The sequence below is a fragment of the Lepus europaeus genome, chromosome 14 (genome assembly GCF_033115175.1).
Source record: "Lepus europaeus isolate LE1 chromosome 14, mLepTim1.pri, whole genome shotgun sequence".
Classification (NCBI taxonomy): Eukaryota; Metazoa; Chordata; class Mammalia; order Lagomorpha; family Leporidae; genus Lepus; species Lepus europaeus.
The window spans coordinates 18,525,513-18,544,978 of NC_084840.1; the positions used below are offsets into that span (position 1 = coordinate 18,525,513).

General features: G+C 49.4%; 1 protein-coding gene across 2 annotated transcripts; it reads left to right on the forward strand.

Annotated features, from left to right (window-relative positions):
• Positions 1-872: 872 nt before the first annotated feature.
• TMEM183A (transmembrane protein 183A) lies at positions 873-19,142 on the forward strand. Of its 2 annotated transcripts, none has more exons than XM_062211623.1 (8): positions 873-1,049; positions 1,184-1,273; positions 1,924-2,091; positions 9,182-9,338; positions 10,578-10,758; positions 13,150-13,230; positions 16,180-16,335; positions 18,497-19,142. In XM_062211623.1, the coding sequence occupies exons 1-8, from the start codon at positions 941-943 to the stop codon at positions 18,680-18,682; spliced, it is 1,128 nt and encodes a 375-aa protein (XP_062067607.1). In that variant the 5' UTR covers positions 873-940; the 3' UTR covers positions 18,683-19,142. The 2 variants fall into 2 exon arrangements, with proteins under 2 accessions (XP_062067607.1, XP_062067606.1); XM_062211622.1 differs by having other exon boundaries at positions 875-1,049; positions 9,179-9,338; positions 18,497-19,140.
• Positions 19,143-19,466: the final 324 nt, after the last annotated feature.

Consider the following 19,466-nt stretch of genomic DNA (forward strand, 5'->3'; position numbering starts at 1 on the left):
GCAGAGAGCTGGACCGGAAGTGGAGCAACCAGGTCTCAAACCGGCGCCCGTATGGGATGCCGGCACTGCAGGTGGCGGCTTCACCCGCTGCGCCACAACGCCGGCCCCACGACTTGGCTTTCAAAAACAGGAATTCTCTTCTAAATATCTCAGAGAGCCACTCTCCGGTGGCTCCCGCGGATCGGATGCCTGGGCTCTAAGGACTGCCTGTCAAATCGGGGAGCTGCGAGGAAGCTGGGAGCATGAAGGGGAACGCGCCTGAGGCCACCAAGTGACAGGCACCCTAGCGACACCGGGGCCCCGCTCCTCCGGGGTCTACCCTTCACTCATGGCTGTCTTCTCTCCCGATACAAAGGAGAGACGGAGTTCTCACGTCTTTCATCCTTCCAGTGTTTTGTCTGGGGGGTGGGGACGAGTTGAAGCACTTTTAAGAATCTTTTCCCCTATGTGAGAATTCAGAAATGCTCAGCTTTGTGGCCACCATCAGCGCGGAGGCGGCCACAGACCCTCGCAGGAACAGCAGGTGCAGTGTCGGAAGCCTGAGGGAGGCGGGCGCAGCACCAGGCGCACCGCGTCTGCGCTTCAGGCAGGAAGAATCCGGAGGACGAGGACGCGAAGTCTCAGTTCTAATCAACGCGAGTGTGGGTTCCGGGCCCGAGACGCCGACCACCTCACAAGAGGTACGGAGCAAAACGACACCGCCCCGCTGCCACGGCGCCGTACCCTTCTCGAACCCTGACCCAGCTGATGCGCGGGCGCCGGGTGATGACGTAGCCCGGGCCCTGGCGGTGATTGGTTGTCGTGGAGGGGCGTCGGCCGCTAAGGCGACTCAGAACCCCGGCCCAAGCTCTCGCGAGAGTAGCGGCCTCCGGTGCGGGATGGCCGCGGAGCCGGGCGGAGCTGTCCCGCGGCTCCCGGTGCCGGCTCTCTGGCCTGAGACATGGCCCGGGGTCCCGGCCCGCTAGGCCGGCCTCGACCCGACACGGTCGCCATGCCCAAGAGAGGGAAGCGCCTCAAGTTCCGGGCCCACGACGCCTGCTCTGGTCGAGGTGGGCGGCGGGGCGGGGGCGCTGGGGACCCTGGGCTGGCGGCTGGGAGCGGGGCTGGCCGTGGCCGCGGCGGCGCTCGCCGGCCGGAGCGGGAGGCAGGGGCCTGTTTCTTGAGGGCTGGTGCTGTGTTTCAGTGACCGTGGCGGACTATGCCAACTCGGATCCGGCGGTCGTGAGGTCCGGACGGGTCAAGAAAGCCGTCGCCAACGCTGTTCAGCAGGAAGGTAGGCAGAAGGCAGAGCCTGGCGCTCCGCTGCCCCGGGGTCCCGCGACCTCCCCGGGGACGTGTCTGCTCTCGCTGTTTACTCGTTGGCAGAGGGGGGAGGTTAGCACGAGTAGCAGAAATGCTGTGTTTGTGTTTGCATTAGCAAGCACCGTCTGGCCACGGCTTTCTTCCTGGGTGTCGCCCGCTTTCCTGCACGCGGCAGTTCGCCCCCGTGGGTAGTAACCTTGGCGTGCGCTCTGCCTCTGTGGCCCTCCTGCTTCCAAGCTCCTTTACTCCTGGGCCCCTGAGAGCCGGGTTTTATGACACCTGATATCTCCAGCCAAGCACTGGGGTTAAACTGGATCCCATCCCTCTCAAACGTTGCTTCTCAGAGTTTATGTAGAGGAGAACAGAACTCACCTTTTGTTTGCATCCTGCCGGGCTGAAGTTGGCTCTGTGAAGGGGTCCGTTTGCCTGCTGTTTTCACCTGCTTTGTGTGTGATTGAAATGACAGTTTTCTGAAAGCTGCTCGCCGACACACTGTCAGCTGCTTCAGCAGACGGATACTGCCCGGCCCTCGCCCTTTTCCCTGATGGAAGCTGATTTCTTGGCTAAACTGTACGCCGGCAGGACTGTGTGCCACGTCATTCTCTCCTCATTTTCTTCTAGTAAAATCTCTCTGTGGCTTGGAGGCCTCCCAGGTCCCTGCAGAGGAAGCTCTTTCTGGGGCTGGTGAGCCCTGTGACATCATGGACAGCAGCGATGAGATGGATGCCCAGGAGGAAAGCGTCCAGGAGAGAACCGTCTCCAGGAAGAAGAAGAGCAAGAGGCACAGAGGTGCGGGGCCTGCCCCCTCTGGTGACGGATTGGGGCTGGCACTTTCTCTTTAGCACCGGGGTGGGGGGTGGGGTGTGGGGGGTGTGGGGGGTGTGGGGGTGGGCTGGGGGTGGGGGGGGTGGTGGTGTCTAAGAGGAGGTACCAGGGAGGTAGCAGAGCTTGGAGAACATCTAGCTTTTACCTGAGCTCTGGGTGGTGTGATAGGGTTGGTACACCTGGGCCCTTTGACTTTTGTCCACTGTGACACAATGCCAGCGCCAGGACTGTTAGGCTACGCACCTGCCTCTGATACATCATTATTAGTAAAAGCTCGTAGTTTACATTAGGAATCAATCTTAGGCCTAGAATAGCTATCCTTAAAGTGGTTCTGATGATCAGCTAGGTTTAGGGGGAAGCTAGTAATAAATGATGTATTTTTGGATTCAGATCTACTGGAACGTTCCCTTTACTTGGAATCAGATAACAGATATTTGCATTTGTTAAAGTATATTGCAGTATCAATAAATTAACTAACTTTGGAATTGGACCAATGACTGTCAGTGATAGCCCTCTTTTCTAGGATCTTAATATTGACATTCCTCACGCTTCCTTCATCATTTCTTGCTTAAAAATCTGGGCTTAGACTTAAAAGATCTCTACTGAGATCAGATGTATTCTGTCACAGGGTACAATTCAGTGTCTTCAGTATGTTCACAGAGTTGCCCAGCCGTCGACATGCTCTAAGTTTGAACCTGTCCATCCTCTGTATTTAGTAACGTCACTCCTTACTCCTTCCCTCATCCCTCAGCCCTAGGCAGCCACTAATCCACTCTGCATCTGTAGATTTACCAATACCTGACATTTAAATGGAATTATAGAGTATGTGGTCTTTTATGTCTGTCTTAGCATAATTTTTTAAAGATTTATTTATTTATTTGAAAGGCAGAGTTACAGAGAGGCAGAGAGAGAGAGAGGTCTTCTATCAGCTGGTTCACTCACCAAATGGCCGCAGTGGCTGGAGCTGGGCTGATCCGAAGCCAGGAGCCAGGAGCTTCTTCTAGGTCTCCCACATGAATGCAGGGGCCCAAGGACTTGGGCCATCTTCCACTGCTTTCCTAGGCCACAGCAGAGAGCTGGATCAGATGTGGAGCAGCTGGGACTTGAACCTGTGCCCATATGGGATGCCCGCACTGCAGGTGGTGGTTACCCACTACACTACGGTGCCAGCCCTAGCATCAAGTTTTCAGGGTTATCCATATTGTACCAAGTATCAGTATTTTATTCCTTTTTTTTTTTTTTTTTACGATTTATTTATTTGAATGAGTTACAGAGAGAAAGAGAGACAGACAGAGAGGTGCTTTCTATCTATGCCTTCTATCTGCTGATTCACTCTCCAGGGGCCACAACAGCCAGTGCTGAGCCAGGCTGAAGCCAGGAGCTTCATCTGGGTCTCCCACGTGGTTGGCAGGGGCCCAAGCACTTGGACCATCTTCTATTAGAAGGGAACCAGATCAGAAGTGGAGCGGCTGGAATACGAACCAGCACCCATATGGGATGCCAGTGTTGCATACAGTGGCTTTACCTCCTGCAGTACAATGTGGAACAGTGTTTCATTCCTTTTTATTTGGCTATTATGAATAATGCTGCTGTGACATTCACGGGCAGATTTTCACGTGGACGTGGTGTTTGGTGTTTCCAGCTCTGTTAGACAGGAGTGATCATGTGGTAACTCCAGCTTTCTGAGGAGTCACCAAACTGTTTTTCAAAGTGACTTTGCGGTTTTATATTCCTTCCTGCAATGTATTAAGGTTCCAATTTCTCCAAATGTTTACAACACTATTACTATCTGGCTTTTAAAATTAGGGGCTGCACCGTGGCGTACTGGGTAAAGCTGCTGCCTGCAGTGCCAGCATCCCACATGGGATGTTTGAGTCCCGGCTGCTCCACTTCTGTGCAGCTCCCTGCTAATGTGCCTGGAAAAGCAGCAGGTGGCCCAAGTGCTTGAGCCCCTGCACCCATGTGGGAGACCTTGATGAAGCTTCTGGCTCCTGGCTTCAGCCTAGCCCAGCCCTGGCCATTTTGGCCATTGGGGAGTGAACCAGTGGTTGGAAGATCTCTCTCTCTCTGTCTGTTTCTCCCTCTCTCTGTGACTCTGCCTTTCAAATAAATAAAATAAATCTTAAAAAAAAAAAATTGTATTGGCTGACTTTTTGAATGTGAAGTGTGTTTCATTGTAGTTGGATTTGCATTTCCTTGATGGCTAACGATGTTGAGCCTTTTTTCACGTGCCTGTTGGTCATTTGTGTACTTTGGAGAAATGTCTATTCAGATGCTTTGCCGGTTTTGAATTACTTATTACTGAGTTGTAAGCATTCTGATGTGTGTTCAGGATGCCAGTCAGTTATCAGATACGTGATTTGTGGCTAACAGACTGTTAACCGTCGCTATCTTTTACCTCCTTGCTCCACTCCACACCTGTTAGGTTCCTCCACTCTAATCAGATTGGTCTTTTTTCTCCTTTCTTTTAGCTTCTTTTTAATGAAACCGTGGCTTTACCTGCTATGCCACAGTGCTGCCTGTCCCTCCCCCCACCTCCTTTTTTTTAAAAGATTAGACACTGGGTAATTTTGAAGGATTTTCCTGGTATCCTGTCTATCACTATAAGTATTTTAGTAGTTATCTCTAAAGAGCTTAACAGTAATTTTTAAAAATGAATTATGTATTGGGGCTGGCACTGTGGCATAGCGTGTAAAGCCACCACTTGCAGAGCCAGTATCACATATGAGTGCCGGTTTGAGACCAGGCCTGCTCCACTTCTGATCCAGGTCTCTGCTGTGGCCTGGGAAAGCAGTGGAACATGGCCCAAGCGCTTGCACCCCTGCACCCACGTGGGAGACCCGGAGGAGGCTCCTGGCTCCTGGCTTCAGATCAGTGCAGCTCTGGCCTTTGCGGCCAACTGGGGAGTGAACCAGCTGATGGAGGACCTCTCCCCTCCCACCCCCGCCTCTCCTTCTCTCTCTGTGTAACTCTGACTTTTAAATACATAAATAAATATTTTAAAATAAAGAATTATGTATCTATTTGAAAAGCAGAGTGACAGAAAACGAGGGGAGAGAGAGAGAAAGAACACTCTTCTATCCTTTGGCTCACATCCCAAATTGCCACAAAGCTAGGGCTGGGTCAGGCCAAAGCCAGGAGCCAAGAACTGCAGCCAGGTCTCCCATGTGCGTGGCAGGGGCCCAGTTTCTCAGGCCGTCTTCAGGTGCTTTCCCAGGGAGCAGCATCTTGACCACTGTGCCACAGTGCTGGTCCCAACAGTGATTAACGTCATCACAGTGCTGTCAGACTGCTCCCTTTTCTGTCCCCACTGAGGCTTTGTTTCTCTGAGTGTGTTGGCATCGTGCTAACTGTTTCACTGGCACGCTTTTCCTCCGCATCGTGCCCCCCACAGTCCTCTCCGTCCTTCTTATTTCCATGAAGTGTTCTGTTAGTGATTCCACTCCGAAATTCCACTCACTTGGAAATTTCTAATAATGCTGTGTAAAACACTGACAATTATTCAGTAATTACTGAATTTTGTCCCTAAAAACAGGTCTTTTAAAAAAAGCTTTATTTGGGCCGGTGCCATGGCTCAACAGGCTAATCCTCTGCCTAGCGGCGCCAGCACACCAGGTTCTAGTCCCGGTCGGGGCGCTGGATTCTGTCCCGGTTGCCCCTCTTCCAGGCCAGCTCTCTGCTGTGGCCAGGGAGTGCAGTGGAGGATGACCCAAGTGGTTGGGTCCTGCACCTCATGGGAGACCAGGATAAGCACCTGGCTCCTGCCTTCGGAACAGCGTGGTGCGCTGGCCGCAGCGCGCCAGCCGCGGCGACCATTGGAGGGTGAACCAACGGCAAAAGGAAGACCTTTCTCTCTGTCTGTCTCTCTCACTGTCCACTCTGCCTGTCAAAAAGTAAAAATAAATAAATAAATAAAAATTAAAAAAGCTTTATTTTATATATTTGAAAGAGAGGGAGAGAGAGAAAGATCTTCCATCTGCTGGTTCACTCCCCAAATTGCTGCACCAGCTGGGGCTGGGCCTGGACTCCATGTGGGTCTCCTGTGGGTGGCAACGGCCTAATCATTGTTCCATTCTCTTCTGCTTTCCTGGGTGCATTAGCAAGGAGTTGGATGGGAAGCATAGCAGCAGGGACTCAAACTGGCATTCATATGGGATGCTAGCATTGCAGGAGGCCTCGAGACAGGTTCTTTCTTTCTTTCTTTATTTTTCCCTGTTGCCGATGCAACTTTTTTTTTTAAGAATTATTTATTTTTATTTGAAGGTCAGAGTTACAGAGAAAGAGAGAGAGACAGAGACAGAGAGAGAGAGAGATCTCTGATCTGGTTCACTCCCTGAATGGCTGCAACAGCCCAGGCTAGGCCAGACTGAAGCCAGGAGCTTCAAGCAGGTCTCCCACTTGGGTACAGGGGCTCAAGTGCTTGGGCCATCTTCCTCTGCTTTCCCAGGCACATGAGCAGGGAGCTGGGTCAGAGGTAGAGCAATCAAAACTCAAACTGGCACCAATATGGGATGCTAGAGTTGCAGGAGGGGACTTAACCCTCTATACCACAATGCGGCCCCAAGACAGAGATTTTTAATAGCACTCAGTTTTGTAAAAGTCTTCTTGGGTCTCAGGAGAGGGAATTCTCATGGTTGTTTGCCTTCTCTTTCAGAGACAAGATGTGAGGTGGGAGAAGGTGAGGCCCAGGAATGATAGACCTAAATGGTTACTGGAGATTACAAGAAGGGCTGGCAAACAGAGAAGCGGGTGTTGTTTTAGACCTGATCACTCTTACAAAGAAGCTGATGTAAGAGCCCGCTGTAGTAAGCCAGGAGCTAGAGCAGCAGGGGCAGCTCTTTGGAAAGGGGCCTTCTGCCCAGGAAAAGCAAGCTGGTTTGTTTTTGTTTTAAGATTCATTTATTTATTTGAAAGAGAAAGGGAGAAACAGAGAGAGGGATCTTCATCCACTGGTTCACTCCCCAGATGGTGGCAGCGGCCAGGGGTAGGCCAGGCCAAAGCCAGCAGCCAGGAGCTTCACTTTGGTTTCCCACATGGCTTGCAGGGGCCCACACACTTGGGCTATCTTCTACTGCTTTCCCAGGCACATTAGCAGGAAGCTGGATTGGAAGTAGAGCAGCCAGGTTTCAGACCAGTGCCCGTGTGGGTTGCTGGCATCGTGTGCCATGGCCTCACCTGCTGTGCACAGCACTGGCCTTGCATTCAGGTTTTAGGACAGTGCTCTGACTAGGTGGGAATTAAGGCCTGGGGTTCGCTCAGGGGCCTCCGTGAAGCGTGTGTGCTTAGTTGAACCTGAGATGAACAGTGGCCCTCAGGACCAGGAGTGTAACACCAGTGGGTTGTGAAGGAGGAGGAGGGGTGTGGTGGCATTGCTGAGGGGTGACTGTGCCTCTGGCCAGGATCACAGGAAACAAGGAGGAACCACAAGAAAGGAAGCCCCCCTGGCAGCAGTGAGGGAGGGGTGAGTACGCAGTGTAACCGCTCTGTTTGGTATTTGCTTGCCCTGTGCTTTCTTCATGCCACCTTAAGATCAAGTTTGTTGTTTACATGCCTGGACTGAAGGAAGCGTTGAGTGGATAGGGACCACGAGGGACATCGGTGGCAGAGTTTGTAGGGCACAGCTGGAATTTGGAGTTAGAAAACCTGAAGGGGCTTGCGCTGTGAGGCCGTGACACCGGCATCCCATACGGGCGCTGGCTGGTGTCCCAGCTGCTCCACTTCCAATCCAGCTCCCAGTACTAGTGCATGGGCCTCTGTGCCCATGTGGGAGAGCTGGATGAAGCTCTGGCTTCAGCCTGGCCCAGCCCCATCTGCTGGCGGTCATCTGGGAGTGAACCAGTGGGTGGAAGATTTCTCCCTCTCTCTCTCTCTCCCTCCCTCCCTCCCTCCCTCCCTCCCTCTCTCTCTCTCTCTCTCTCTCTGTAACTCTTTCAAGTAAATAAATAAATGTTTAAAAAGAAAGAAAGAAAACCTGAATTCTGTTTGCTCTGACCAGGTGGCAGGGCTCTGCTTTCTTTTAGTAAAATGGGCATAGTTTTTCTTTATTTCTACTGGAGGATTATAGAAATAAGGAAGAGCTGACTTAGGTACTATATATAAAGACAATTTGAAAATTTTTAAATAGTGTATAAAATAGTGGTTACATAAAGGCCCTAAGATTGAGACCTGTTCATTCACTTGGGCAAGGTGAGAAGCTAGCAGGAAAAGTTTCGGGGACTTCTCTTAGATGTATTTTTTTTTAAGTTTAATCTTTTTTCTTTTTTTTTTTTTTTAAGATTTAATTTTATTTAATTGGTTTGAAAGACACAGTTACAGAGAGAGGTAGAGACAGAGAGAGAGGTCTTCCATCCGCTGGTTCACTCCCCAGATGGCTGCAACGGCCAGAGCTGTGCTGATCCGAAGCCAGGAGCCAGGAGCTTCTTCCGGGTCTCCCACTTGGGTGCAGGGGCCCAAGGACTTGGGCCATCCTCCACTGCTTTCCCAGGCCATAGCAGAGACCTGGGTTGGAAGAGGAGCAGCCGGGACTAGAACCAGCGCCCATATGGGATGCCGGCGCTTCAGGCCAGGGCTTTAACTCACTACGCTACAGCGCTGGCCCTCTCTTAGATGTATTTAAAGCTTTTTTCCTTTTTTTCTTTTTAATTTCATTTTATTTCAAAAGCAAAAAGAGGGAGGGAGAGAGAGAAAGCAAGCTCTTCCATCTGCTGGTTCACTCCCAAATGCTGGCAACAACCTGGGCTGGACCAGGCTGAAGGCAGGAGCTGTAAACTCGATCTAGGTCTGCAGCGTGGGTGGCAGGGACCCAGGTGCCGGAGCCGTTATCTGTTGCCTCCTGTGGTGCACATTCGCAGAAAGCTGGGTCAGAAATAGAGCTGGAACTCAAACCCGATACTCCGATATGGGATGCCGGTGTCGCATGCAGTGTCTCAACCGCTGTCCCTAAAAATCTGTTTCTTGACTGTGCAAGCCCTGGGGACATTGAAATGATGGCGTATCTTTAGATATGTATGTAGCAGAAAATTAAAGATTATTATTATAATTTCTGTTTCAGAAGACCTGGACGGGGCTGGAGGAGAAGAGTATCCCATGGATATTTGGCTATTGCTGGCCTCCTATATCCGTCCTGAGGACATTGTGAATTTTTCCCTGATTTGTAAGAATGCCTGGACTGTCACTTGCACTGCTGCCTTTTGGACCAGGTTGTACCGAAGGTGCGACCACAGAGAGCTCGCTCTGTTTTCTGTGTGGCTGATTTCATTGCTGTTTGTGATTTGGAGCTACTCCCTGGATGGTGACTTCTTTTCACTCTCTCCATTCCTGTGCTTGACCCTAGCTGGGGACTCCTTGAGCCCCTCTCTAATTTAAATTTGATACTGTTAATTCATGCAGGTAATTGTCTTCCTCGTGCTTGCTCCTGCCCTCCGTTATCTGCTTTCAGCAAAGGAGTCTTGCTTCAGTCCCAGAAAGAACTGTCTTTGACATATCTTCAGAGGTTTATTTTAGTTAGAATGTTTGAAAGCTACAGATGCATGTCTGCTTGTCTTTCCAGCCGGATTGGTTGTGTCTTAGATTTGCTAGTCACCCTGAAGTATCGCGTAGTTTTTGTACTCGGGTTGCCCTATGATTAGAGTGGTGAGGAGTAAGTGAACTATTCCATTAGTGGAAGGCTTAGCTTTGATGCTGGGTGTGCAAGTGTAGTGGAGATTGTGAACTGTCAGGAAGACTTGTGTCGGGAAGGGATGTTAAGGTAGCAGAGAGTAGAGAATCTGCTAGGGCATCTGACAGGAGACCCTCATGGCTTTTTTCCAGAAAAGATTCTGTTTGAGCCACTGAAGTAGGTTACACTGGTGTCAGTTCAGATGCTTACTCTTTTGTAAAGTGAAATAGGATTTAAACTTTTTTTAAAAAAAGATTATTTATTTATTATTTGAAAGGCAGAGTTCCAAAGAGAGAGGGAGAAGAAGAGATAGGGAGAGAGAGGTCTTCCATCCACTGGTTCACTCCCCAAATGGCCACAATGGCCGGAGCTGGGCCGATCCAAAGCCAGGAGCTAGGAGCTTCTTTCAGGTCTCCCATGTGACCATCCTCTACTGCTTTCCCAGGCACTTTAGCAGGGAGCTGGATGGGAAATGGAGCAGCTGGGACTCAAACTGGCGCCCATATGGGATGTTGGCCCTGTAGGCGGTGGCTTTACCTGCCATGCCACAGTGCCAGTCCCAGGGTTTGCACTTTCTAAAAGGATGGAAAAGTGTAGTTTTACAAGGTGACAAAGCAGAAGTGAGTGAGTGGTTAAAGGCATGGTGATGTGTGTGTCAGCGCTGGGGACAAGCCGAGTCCTGGCCAGTGGAGCAGTGCAGTGACGTTCATGCTGGGGCCAGGAGGCCTGGGAGACTGACGCAGGGCAGGACGGACAGGCCCCACGTTGGTAGGAGTAACGTGTCCTGTTTCAGGCACTACACGCTGGATGCCACGCTGCCTTTGCGCCTGCGGCCCGAGTCGATGGAGAAGCTGCGCTGTCTCCGGGCGTGTGTGATTCGCTCTCTGTATCATATGTATGAACCGTTTGCTGCTCGAATCTCCAAGAATCCAGCCATTCCGGAAAGCACTCCCAGCACGTTAAAGAATTCCAAAGTAAGTGAGAATCCCTGTGGGGCTTGGCAGACGGGCACTTGTGTGGTGAGCCTGTTCTCCTGGCTTGTTTCTGGCTTCTCTGACGGTGAGGGCTGTGTCACCCAGGCTGCTCCGGGAGTAATAGGCACATTCAGGGCTCAGAGGGTCACTTCTCCAAGACGTTCCCGCTGTGCTGGGCTGGCTTACGTTAGCTTTAACCGAAGCTTCCTTACGCTTGTAGTGGATTCCTTATTCTCCTTATTTTAATTCATTTTCATGCATTGTACATTGGACCCCTTTAGATAATAATGGTTTTGATGGTTTGGGCTGGAAAGAGGACAACTCTGCTGGAGGCAGGTGTGTAGTATAATTTTTGAAAGGTGCTTTAAATCATGAACAGGTCGCCACTTTTCTCTTTCTAGGATGACCTTGACATCGGGGTTTCTCCTTTCTGGTGAACCCCTCTAAAGGATGGCTGAGAGCCTTGTGCCCGGCTCCTGCCCGGCTCTGTGTCCCTCTGATCATCTCTGATTCCCAGGCCTTGGTGCCCTAGAATCCTGGCTGTGCTTTAGGCTGTCTTTTTCTCTGCGCCCCCAGTACTTTATATTCATGCATTACATTCAAGTTTCTGGCAATCTCCTGATTAGTAAATAGGTCTGCTGGTCGCTGGCCCATCCTCTCCTGTTCTCGATGAGATCTAAGTGAGATCACCGTTGCCAGGCTGGATATAAGTATTTATGTAGCAGATATGCTTCAGAGGCAAGGTGATGTCTCAGTATCATTGTCTAGATTTGTGTCTTTTGAATTTGTTGGTAATTTTAATTTACCCATTCCTACCCCAAATCTGATGTTCTATAAGCATTTCCTATTCTCTTGAACTTGGTTTTTGGTAATTGACATTGTGTAATGACTCTTCTCCCCTAGTTTAGCTCTAAGGTAATGATATTATCCCTGATGCATATTAATTGAAGGGGTACTATTCCTTTAAGATTCCTTCAGAGAGAGAGGGAGAGGAAGAGATAGGGAGAGAGAAGTCTTCCATCTGCTGGTTCAAGGTCTCCCCCTCGGCTCACACACTGAGGTGGTCAGGACCACTGGCTGCGCCTGATTTAAAATCCTGCCTGCTGATGGATTTAGGGCAGGGGAGAATGCTGGGCGAGTAGAATTCCACCCGGCAGCTGCTTCTGCCTGTAACATGAGTGGATGGTGTGTTATCTCACACTTACTGTGTCCCTCCCCCAGAAGCATTAGACAGCGCCAGACTACGCGTGGTGAGGGTGGGGATCATTGCAGAGGTGGGAGTCACTGGGAGCAGGCGGCGTTGGGCAGACTCCTCGTGCCTGGCACATCTTAGCGGCTCCAGTGCACAATGCAAGTGCTACTGCTTAAATTCTAAAATACCCCTTGCTTCATATTCTTATCACTGTATACTAATGATTTTTTTAAAGTAGGCTATAAAAAGCCAAGGTGGAATGAAAACTAAGGGCTTAATTGAGATAGCACACCCAGGCCATCTGGCTGCTTCTTACATGCCTTGTTAGAGATCTTCTTAAGAGGGTCTGGGACCTGGGTGGCAGGTGTCCCATGCATGGCCTTGCCACTTGTTTAGCCACAATTGCATGGCATTCAGGGAGTTGCCAGCATGCCTAAAGGAAGTCGTCCCATGTTCCTAGACTCCAGTTTTTCGTATTTGATTCCCCTTCTCTCTCTTTTCAGTAGCATAGCTTGTGTGGGACACTGGAGCCGTTGTGATGGCAGCAGAAGTGTTTTCCCCTTAAAGCCAAGCCCATTATTTTTGATGGAACAGCAGGACATACAGGGCATGTCTGAAGGGCAGGACAGCTGGCTCGGCGGACGACCCACCCCTTGTCCCCTGGGAGGTACTTCACTTCTTGTGCTTAACCCTAGCTGTAGCCTCGCTTTGACTGAGGGCCTAGTCTAGCCTGGATTTAGCCCAGCCCTGGTTTCCACACCGGCTGTCTGCTCGAGAAGGCCCTGAGTAGCTTCCTCCTGCTACAGGCCCAGTCCTCCTCATCTGCTTTACGGCCTTGTTATCATCTGGCCTGGTGGCCACTGGCTGCCCTGAGATTTTAATGGAGAGGAGAGGCCTGCCCAGTCAGAGAGAATGCTCCAGTTCTAGATACTGTGTTTCTGTCTTTAAAGATGAGAACAGTAGGGGTTGACCTTTTTGGTGTCCAAGCTGGACTTATGCTGGTCCCTCCTCTTCTTCCTCGAGAGCCCTGGGGGATCTGTTTTCATGGTACGCCAGAGTCAAATTGGGGGTCTCAGGATTGGAACCATGGCTGGCTTCACAGCTGTCAAGCAGAGAGGTTTTGGCTGACTGCTTTTTGTTGCCTCGGAGTATATTTGTATTTTCCCCCCTTGGTTTATTTTATTTTTACTTTCTTACAGTGCTTGCTTTTCTGGTGCAGAAAGATTGTTGGGAACAGACAGGAGCCAATGTGGGAATTCAACTTTAAGTTCAAAAAACAGGTATATGGTCTCATTTTCTCCCGGCTTTTTCAGATGCTATCTTGTAATAAATTTTGCTAGGAGTTGTAGTAGTCCATTTGTGCTGCTGTAATTAGATGTCACAGAATGAGTAATTTTAAAGAACAGAAATTTAGCCACACAGTTTTGGAGATTGGGTAGTCCAGGGGCAGGGTGCTTGCAGGGTTGGTGGTGGGGGCCAGGCTGGCTGCTTCCCAGGTGGTGCTGTGCTGCATCCTTGGGTGGGGGCCACACAGTGCCCACGCAGGGAGGGAGGAGGGAGGCCACAGGTGGCCCCGTGCGGTGGGAAGCCTCTTCTGGAAGGGCCTTAAGCCCATTCACAAAGGAGGAGCCCTGTGGCTATCACCTCATAAAGACCCCAACTTTTTACAGATTGATTTATTTATTTAAAAGCAGAGTTATATATAGAGAGAGACAGGGAGACACAGACAGAGAGAGAGAGAGAGAGCGATCTTCTATCTGCTGGTTCACTCCCCAGATGGCCACAATGACCAGGGTTGGGCCAAGCTGAAGCCAGGAGCCAGGAGCCAGGAGCTTTATTTGAAGACTCTATGTCTTAATACTGTTGCAATGGAGGTTACATTTCAACCTGAATATTGGAGGAGGTACAAACCTTCAAACCATAGCACTAGGGGCAAAGTTGCCTTATTTAAATCAGACAGCAGTCATCAAACCTTAGCGGCTGCAGCCAGTGCTATGCAGTGGGGAAAGCCACTGCTTGCAATACCACAGTCCCGGCTGCTCTACTTCCAATGCAGCTCCCTGCTAATGTGTCTGGGAAGGCAGTGGAGGGAGGTCCTAGTACTGGGGTCCCTGTCACACATGGGAGAGACCTGGCTTTGGCCCCGTGTAGCCCTGGCCGTTGTGTCTATTTAGAGAGTGAGCCAGCATATGGAAGATCTCTGTCCCTTCTCTCTCTGTCACCTTGCCTTTCAAATAAATAACTAAATAAGTCTCTTTGAAAAAGAAACTTGGTGGGGGTGTTTAGTCTTAGAGTTAAGGTGCCTGTGTCCTACACTGGAGTTCCTGGGTTCGAGTCCCAGACCCAGCTCTTGATTGTAGTTTCCTGTGAATGCAGTGATTGAGTTCCTGCTACCCCCGAGGGACACCTGCTCCTGGCTGGCCGTCAGGATTGCCCTGGCAGTTACAGGCGTTTGAGGAGTGACCCAGCAGATGGAAATTCTCTCTTTCTTCCTGTATCTTTCTCTGCTTCTCAAATAGAAAAACAGGGGCCCGGTGCCGTGGTTCACTTGGCTAATCCTCCGCCTGCGGCGCCGGCATCCCATATGAGCACTGGGTTCTAGTCCCGGTTGCTCCTCTTCCAGTCCAGCTCTCTGCTGTGGCCCGGGAGGGCAGTGGAGGATGGCCCAAGTGCTTGGGCCCTGCACCTGCATGGGAGACCAGGAAGAAGCATCTGGCTCCTGGCTTCGGATCAGCGCAGTGTGCCAGCCGTAGTGGCCATTTCGGGAGTGAACCAATGGCAAAGGAAGACCTTTCTCTCTGTCTCTCTCTCTCACTGTCCACTCTGCCTGTCAAAAAAAAAAAAAAAAAACAAACAAAAACAAAAAAAAACAAAAAAAAACACAAAGATAACAACCTAATGCAAAAGCGTAAGTTTTGAGTGGATCCTGAATCAGAGAATAAAGAACTCTAAAAAACATTTGGGGATCAATTAAGGAAATATAATATTCAGTAGACATTAGGTTCTGCAGAATTCTGAGGATGATATTATGGTTATGTATACATGTTTTTATACTGATTTATTTAAGGGTGGAGTGCAGTGTTAACTTCAAGTGGCTTTGAGCCCCTCCATTTCAAAGTGGTGTGATCTTATAGATACGTTCATATAGAATGCGAGAGAGTCAGGAAAAAGGAGATAATACCCAGAAATGTGTATAGGAGTCTAACGTACTAGCTTATTAAGTCTTCTGTATATTTGAAGACTTTTAAAAATAGGAAAGGAAAAAGAGAAAAAACATAACAATATACTGAAGTTTATTTGACTGAATGCTCCTGTTGTTCAAAGTGAACGTGTTTGTAAATAGCAGTCATTTATCTGGTGTTTCGTCTGCGGTGGTTTGGGGAAGCTGTGAGGGAAGAGGTTACCGAAGGGCTTTGTATGAGAAGGGCGGATGCTGGGCCATTCCGTGTCTGCCTTCTGGAGCCGTGCTGAGAGCTTGGCCACGGTGAGCTTCTGTTCACCTCTCTCATCAGCAGCCCCTTTCCCACCCGTCTCCTGTTTCATGGCTCACTGAGGAGATGCGTTACAAATAATACGCACATCCCTCACTTGATGGCGGGTGGTGATGGGTAGTTTGTAATTAAATGATCTTTTCCTGATGATTTATTTCAATACCATGGTTCTGATGTTTTACGTCTGAGATGCTCATGATCTGGGATACCCATCAGACAGTGGTGGGAGGGCCCCACAGGACCTCTCTGGGGAGGGAGTAAGGGGCAGTCGGCCGTGGTGAAATGTGACTCCAAGTGCGGACAGAATCTGCAGGACAGCGAATGCTGGGTGTCCGTTAGTGCTGAGACTTGTGGCTCCTTTTTGCCTTGGGTTAGGTGGCTGCTTCTGCCTCCAGCCCCTGGGAACAGCCTGTATTCTTTGAGTCTGACAAGTTACAGGAATTTACAAGTGACCAAATTCTGGACAGCCTCTGAGAGGGAGGTGGCAGGGAATAAATCCCCTCTCAGAGAACCTCCACCACCACCAGCCACGTTGGCTCATCCAAATGTGTTTTCCCTCTTAAAGGTAGAGGTTTTTTTTTTTTTTTAAGCCCTGTATATTGATCACTGTATATAATGGAAGAGGAGATAACCGGAGAAGTGTATCTCACTAGGTTTGGTTGAGTATTGGATTTTCACAGATGAGGCTTAAAGCTAAACATTTCTCTAGGCATTGGATTAATCCCTCGTTCTGCTCAGTCCCCTAGGTTAAAGAGCAAGTGTGTGGGGGGATTGCAGCCTCCCATTCAGTATGAAGATGTTCACACCAACCCCGACCAGGACTGTTGCCTACTGCAGGTCACCACCCTCAACTTCATCTTCATTCCAATTGTCATGGGAATGATATTTACCCTGGTAAGTGGGCTCAGGGTGGCATCCACAGCTGTTTTATCGAGACTGCCACTACAGCCAGGGTTTGAAAGGGATTTGTAGATTTCACCATCAAGGAACAAGCATTGAAGAATAATAAAAATGTCTGAAGTTAGGCCTATATATTAGGAACAAACAGATTTGTGGAGAAGTTAATTATATTTGAGAATTTTACCTGTTTCCTTCTCTGTAGGAAAGAGAATGCTTTTACATCTTCATATGTCTTCATATGTAGTGATCATTAATAATTGAGAAACATGATCCTATAAGGAACAACAGTGAGGCTTGTACCTGAGCACCCTGTATTAAGACCTTGAGATGTGTGTGTGGTGTTGTAAATGGAATATTAAATACAGGGTGGCCAGCTCTGCCCTTCGTGTGATGCTCTGATCAAGGCCTGGTTACGAATTAGATTAGGGGCCGGAGCTTTGGCATACCAGGTAGGGCTGCCACCTGCAGTGCTGGCATCCCATATGGGTGCCAATTCAAGACCCAGCTGCTCCATTTCTGATCCAGCTCTCTGCCGTGGCCTGGGAAAGCAGTAGAAGATGGCCCAAGTGCTTGGGCCCCTGCACCCATGTGGGAGACCTGGGGGAGGCTTCTGGCTCCTGGCTTCGGATCAGCACAGCTGCAACCGTTGCAGCCATCTGGGGAGTGAACCAGCGGATGAAAGACCTCTCTCTCTCCCTGCCTCTCCTTCTCTCTCGGTGTAACTCTGACTTTCAAATAAATAAATAAATCTTTAAAAAAAAAAAAAGGAATTAGGGCCGGCACCACAGCTCAATAAGCTAATCCTCTGCCTGCGGCGCTGGAACCCCAGGTTCTAGTCCCGGTTGGGGTGCTGGATTCTGTCCCGGTTGCCCCTCTTCCAGGCCAGCTCTCTGCTGTGGCCCAGGAGTGCAGTGGAGGATGGCCCAAGTGCTTGGGCCCTGCACCCGCATGGGAGACCAGGAGAAGCACCTGGCTCCTGGCTTCGGATCAGTGCGGTGCGCCGGCTGCAGTGCGCTGGCCACAGCGGCCATTGTGGGGTGAACCAATGGCAAAGGAAGACCTTTCTCTCTGTCTCTCTTTCTCACTGTCTAACCTGCCTGTCAAAAAAAAAAAAAAAAAAAAAAAAAAAAAGATTAGTAACAGATGTGCTGTGGCATATTTTTTCCAGGTTTTAAAAAATTTTAATTGTATTGGCAACTGGAGAGTTCACGTAATTTGTCCTTTCCACATCTTGGGCTTATGTACAGAGATGTGTGGAGTCCCCCTGCACAGGGGAAATGAGTTTTTTAAAAAAATTTTGTTTGCAATTAACTGGGAACTCTAGAATGTGTCTATTGTTCAGAGATACACTCTGAGAACCCCTTTGTGTGGTTGAGATTATGTCATGCCTCCTTTTTTTTTTTTAAAGTTTTATTTTATTTATTTGAAAGACAAAGTTACAGAGAGAGGTAGAGACAGAAAAAGAGGTCTTCCATCTGCTAGTTCATTCTGCAAATGGCTGGAGCTGAGCCGATCTGAAGCCAGGTGCAGGGGCCCGGGACTTGGGCCATCCTCCGCTGCTTTCCCAGGTATATTAGCAGGGAGCTGGATCGGAGTGGAGCAGCCAGGACTCAAACAGGCACCCATATGGGAAGCGGGTACTGCAGGCCAGGGCTTTAATCCGCGGTGCCACAGCGCCAGCCCCATGCCTGCTGTTTTTATTGCATGCACCTTACCCCTGCCTCCAGGTTCAGCCGTGTTAATGACTTGGTTAGGTATTCCTTCTCCATGCACTCCACACTTACACACTTCAGTGTAGACCTGCATACTCATATTGAGAGGTGTTGTGCTTTGTTTTAGCAAAAACGGCAGCAGATTCGTTTCACACATCTTGTTTGACTTACCGACCTCTTCAGCTCTTGCAACCCTAGTCCAGTTAAAAACGTTGGCGTTGATGGTAGTCTGTGTCCCAATGTATTCAGCTGTTCACGAAGCTTTCTTTAGCATAGTGTATATATATGAAGCTGAGAGGTTATAAAAGTTTTGGTGTTAGAATCTACAGACTGATCCTGTGGCCCAGCCAGTGAAAACTATGTCTAGACAGTCTCCTGTCAGAGTGAGTCGGAGGAAGCCTAGGTTGTTTTAAGTTGGTGCTAAATTTGCTTTTCCCTTCCAGTTCACCATCAATGTGAGTACGGACATGCGGCACCACCGAGTGAGGCTGGTGTTCCAAGATTCGCCCGTGCACGGCGGTCGGAAACTGCGCAGTGAACAGGGCGTGCAGGTGATCCTGGACCCGGTGCACAGCGTCCGCCTCTTTGACTGGTGGCATCCTCAGTATCCGTTCTCCCTGAGAGCGTAGCTGCCTCTGCCCCTCCCTGCGGCGGCCCCAGTCTAGTCCTAGCAGTCGGGTTCCAGCCTGGAGGGGTGGCTGAATTGTACACCTGGTCAGTGACGCACATGCTCCTGTTAAGGGAGGGAGAAGGGTTGAATCAAGAGGAAAAACAACTATGATTTATAAACATATTTTAACGTAAAAATTTGCATTTCAAAGGAGAAACCTGGCCTTGTTTTCTTTGTTCAAACCCCACTGGGTGCTACTGAGTTTGGTGTTTATTCTTTTATCCCAGCAAAATGAATGATCCTGCTCTAGGGAAAAATTAAAATCTCTGAATGTGGAAGTCTCAGCGTTACCTTAGGGATCCGCGCAGCTGGGCAGGTGCAGTGTTGTTGCTACAGTGGCCCCGGTGCTGCCACCCTTCCAATTCAAGGGAATATGCTCTGCCTTTACCCTTCTCCAGAAATAAAGCAGGCGGCAGGGTTTTCAGAATCTTGCAAGATTGACTTGTGTATCTTTTTTAAAAACTAATTTATTATATAAATATTCTTTTGCCAGTTTTTAGATTTTAGTGTTTTTTTGTTTTTGTTTTTAAATGAGGCTGATAGTGGTGATGATAATGATTTTGTCCCCCTCATAATATACTAGGAACTTTATATAATGTCTCAAATTCCCACAGTTCTTGCAAGGTACACGATTACTGTCCCTATTTTATGGGTGAGCAAACGAAATTAGTGACTTACCCAAGGCTACAATAGTAATAGTGCCTGCAGAGCTACGACCCTCACCCAGGCTTTTTTTTTTTTTT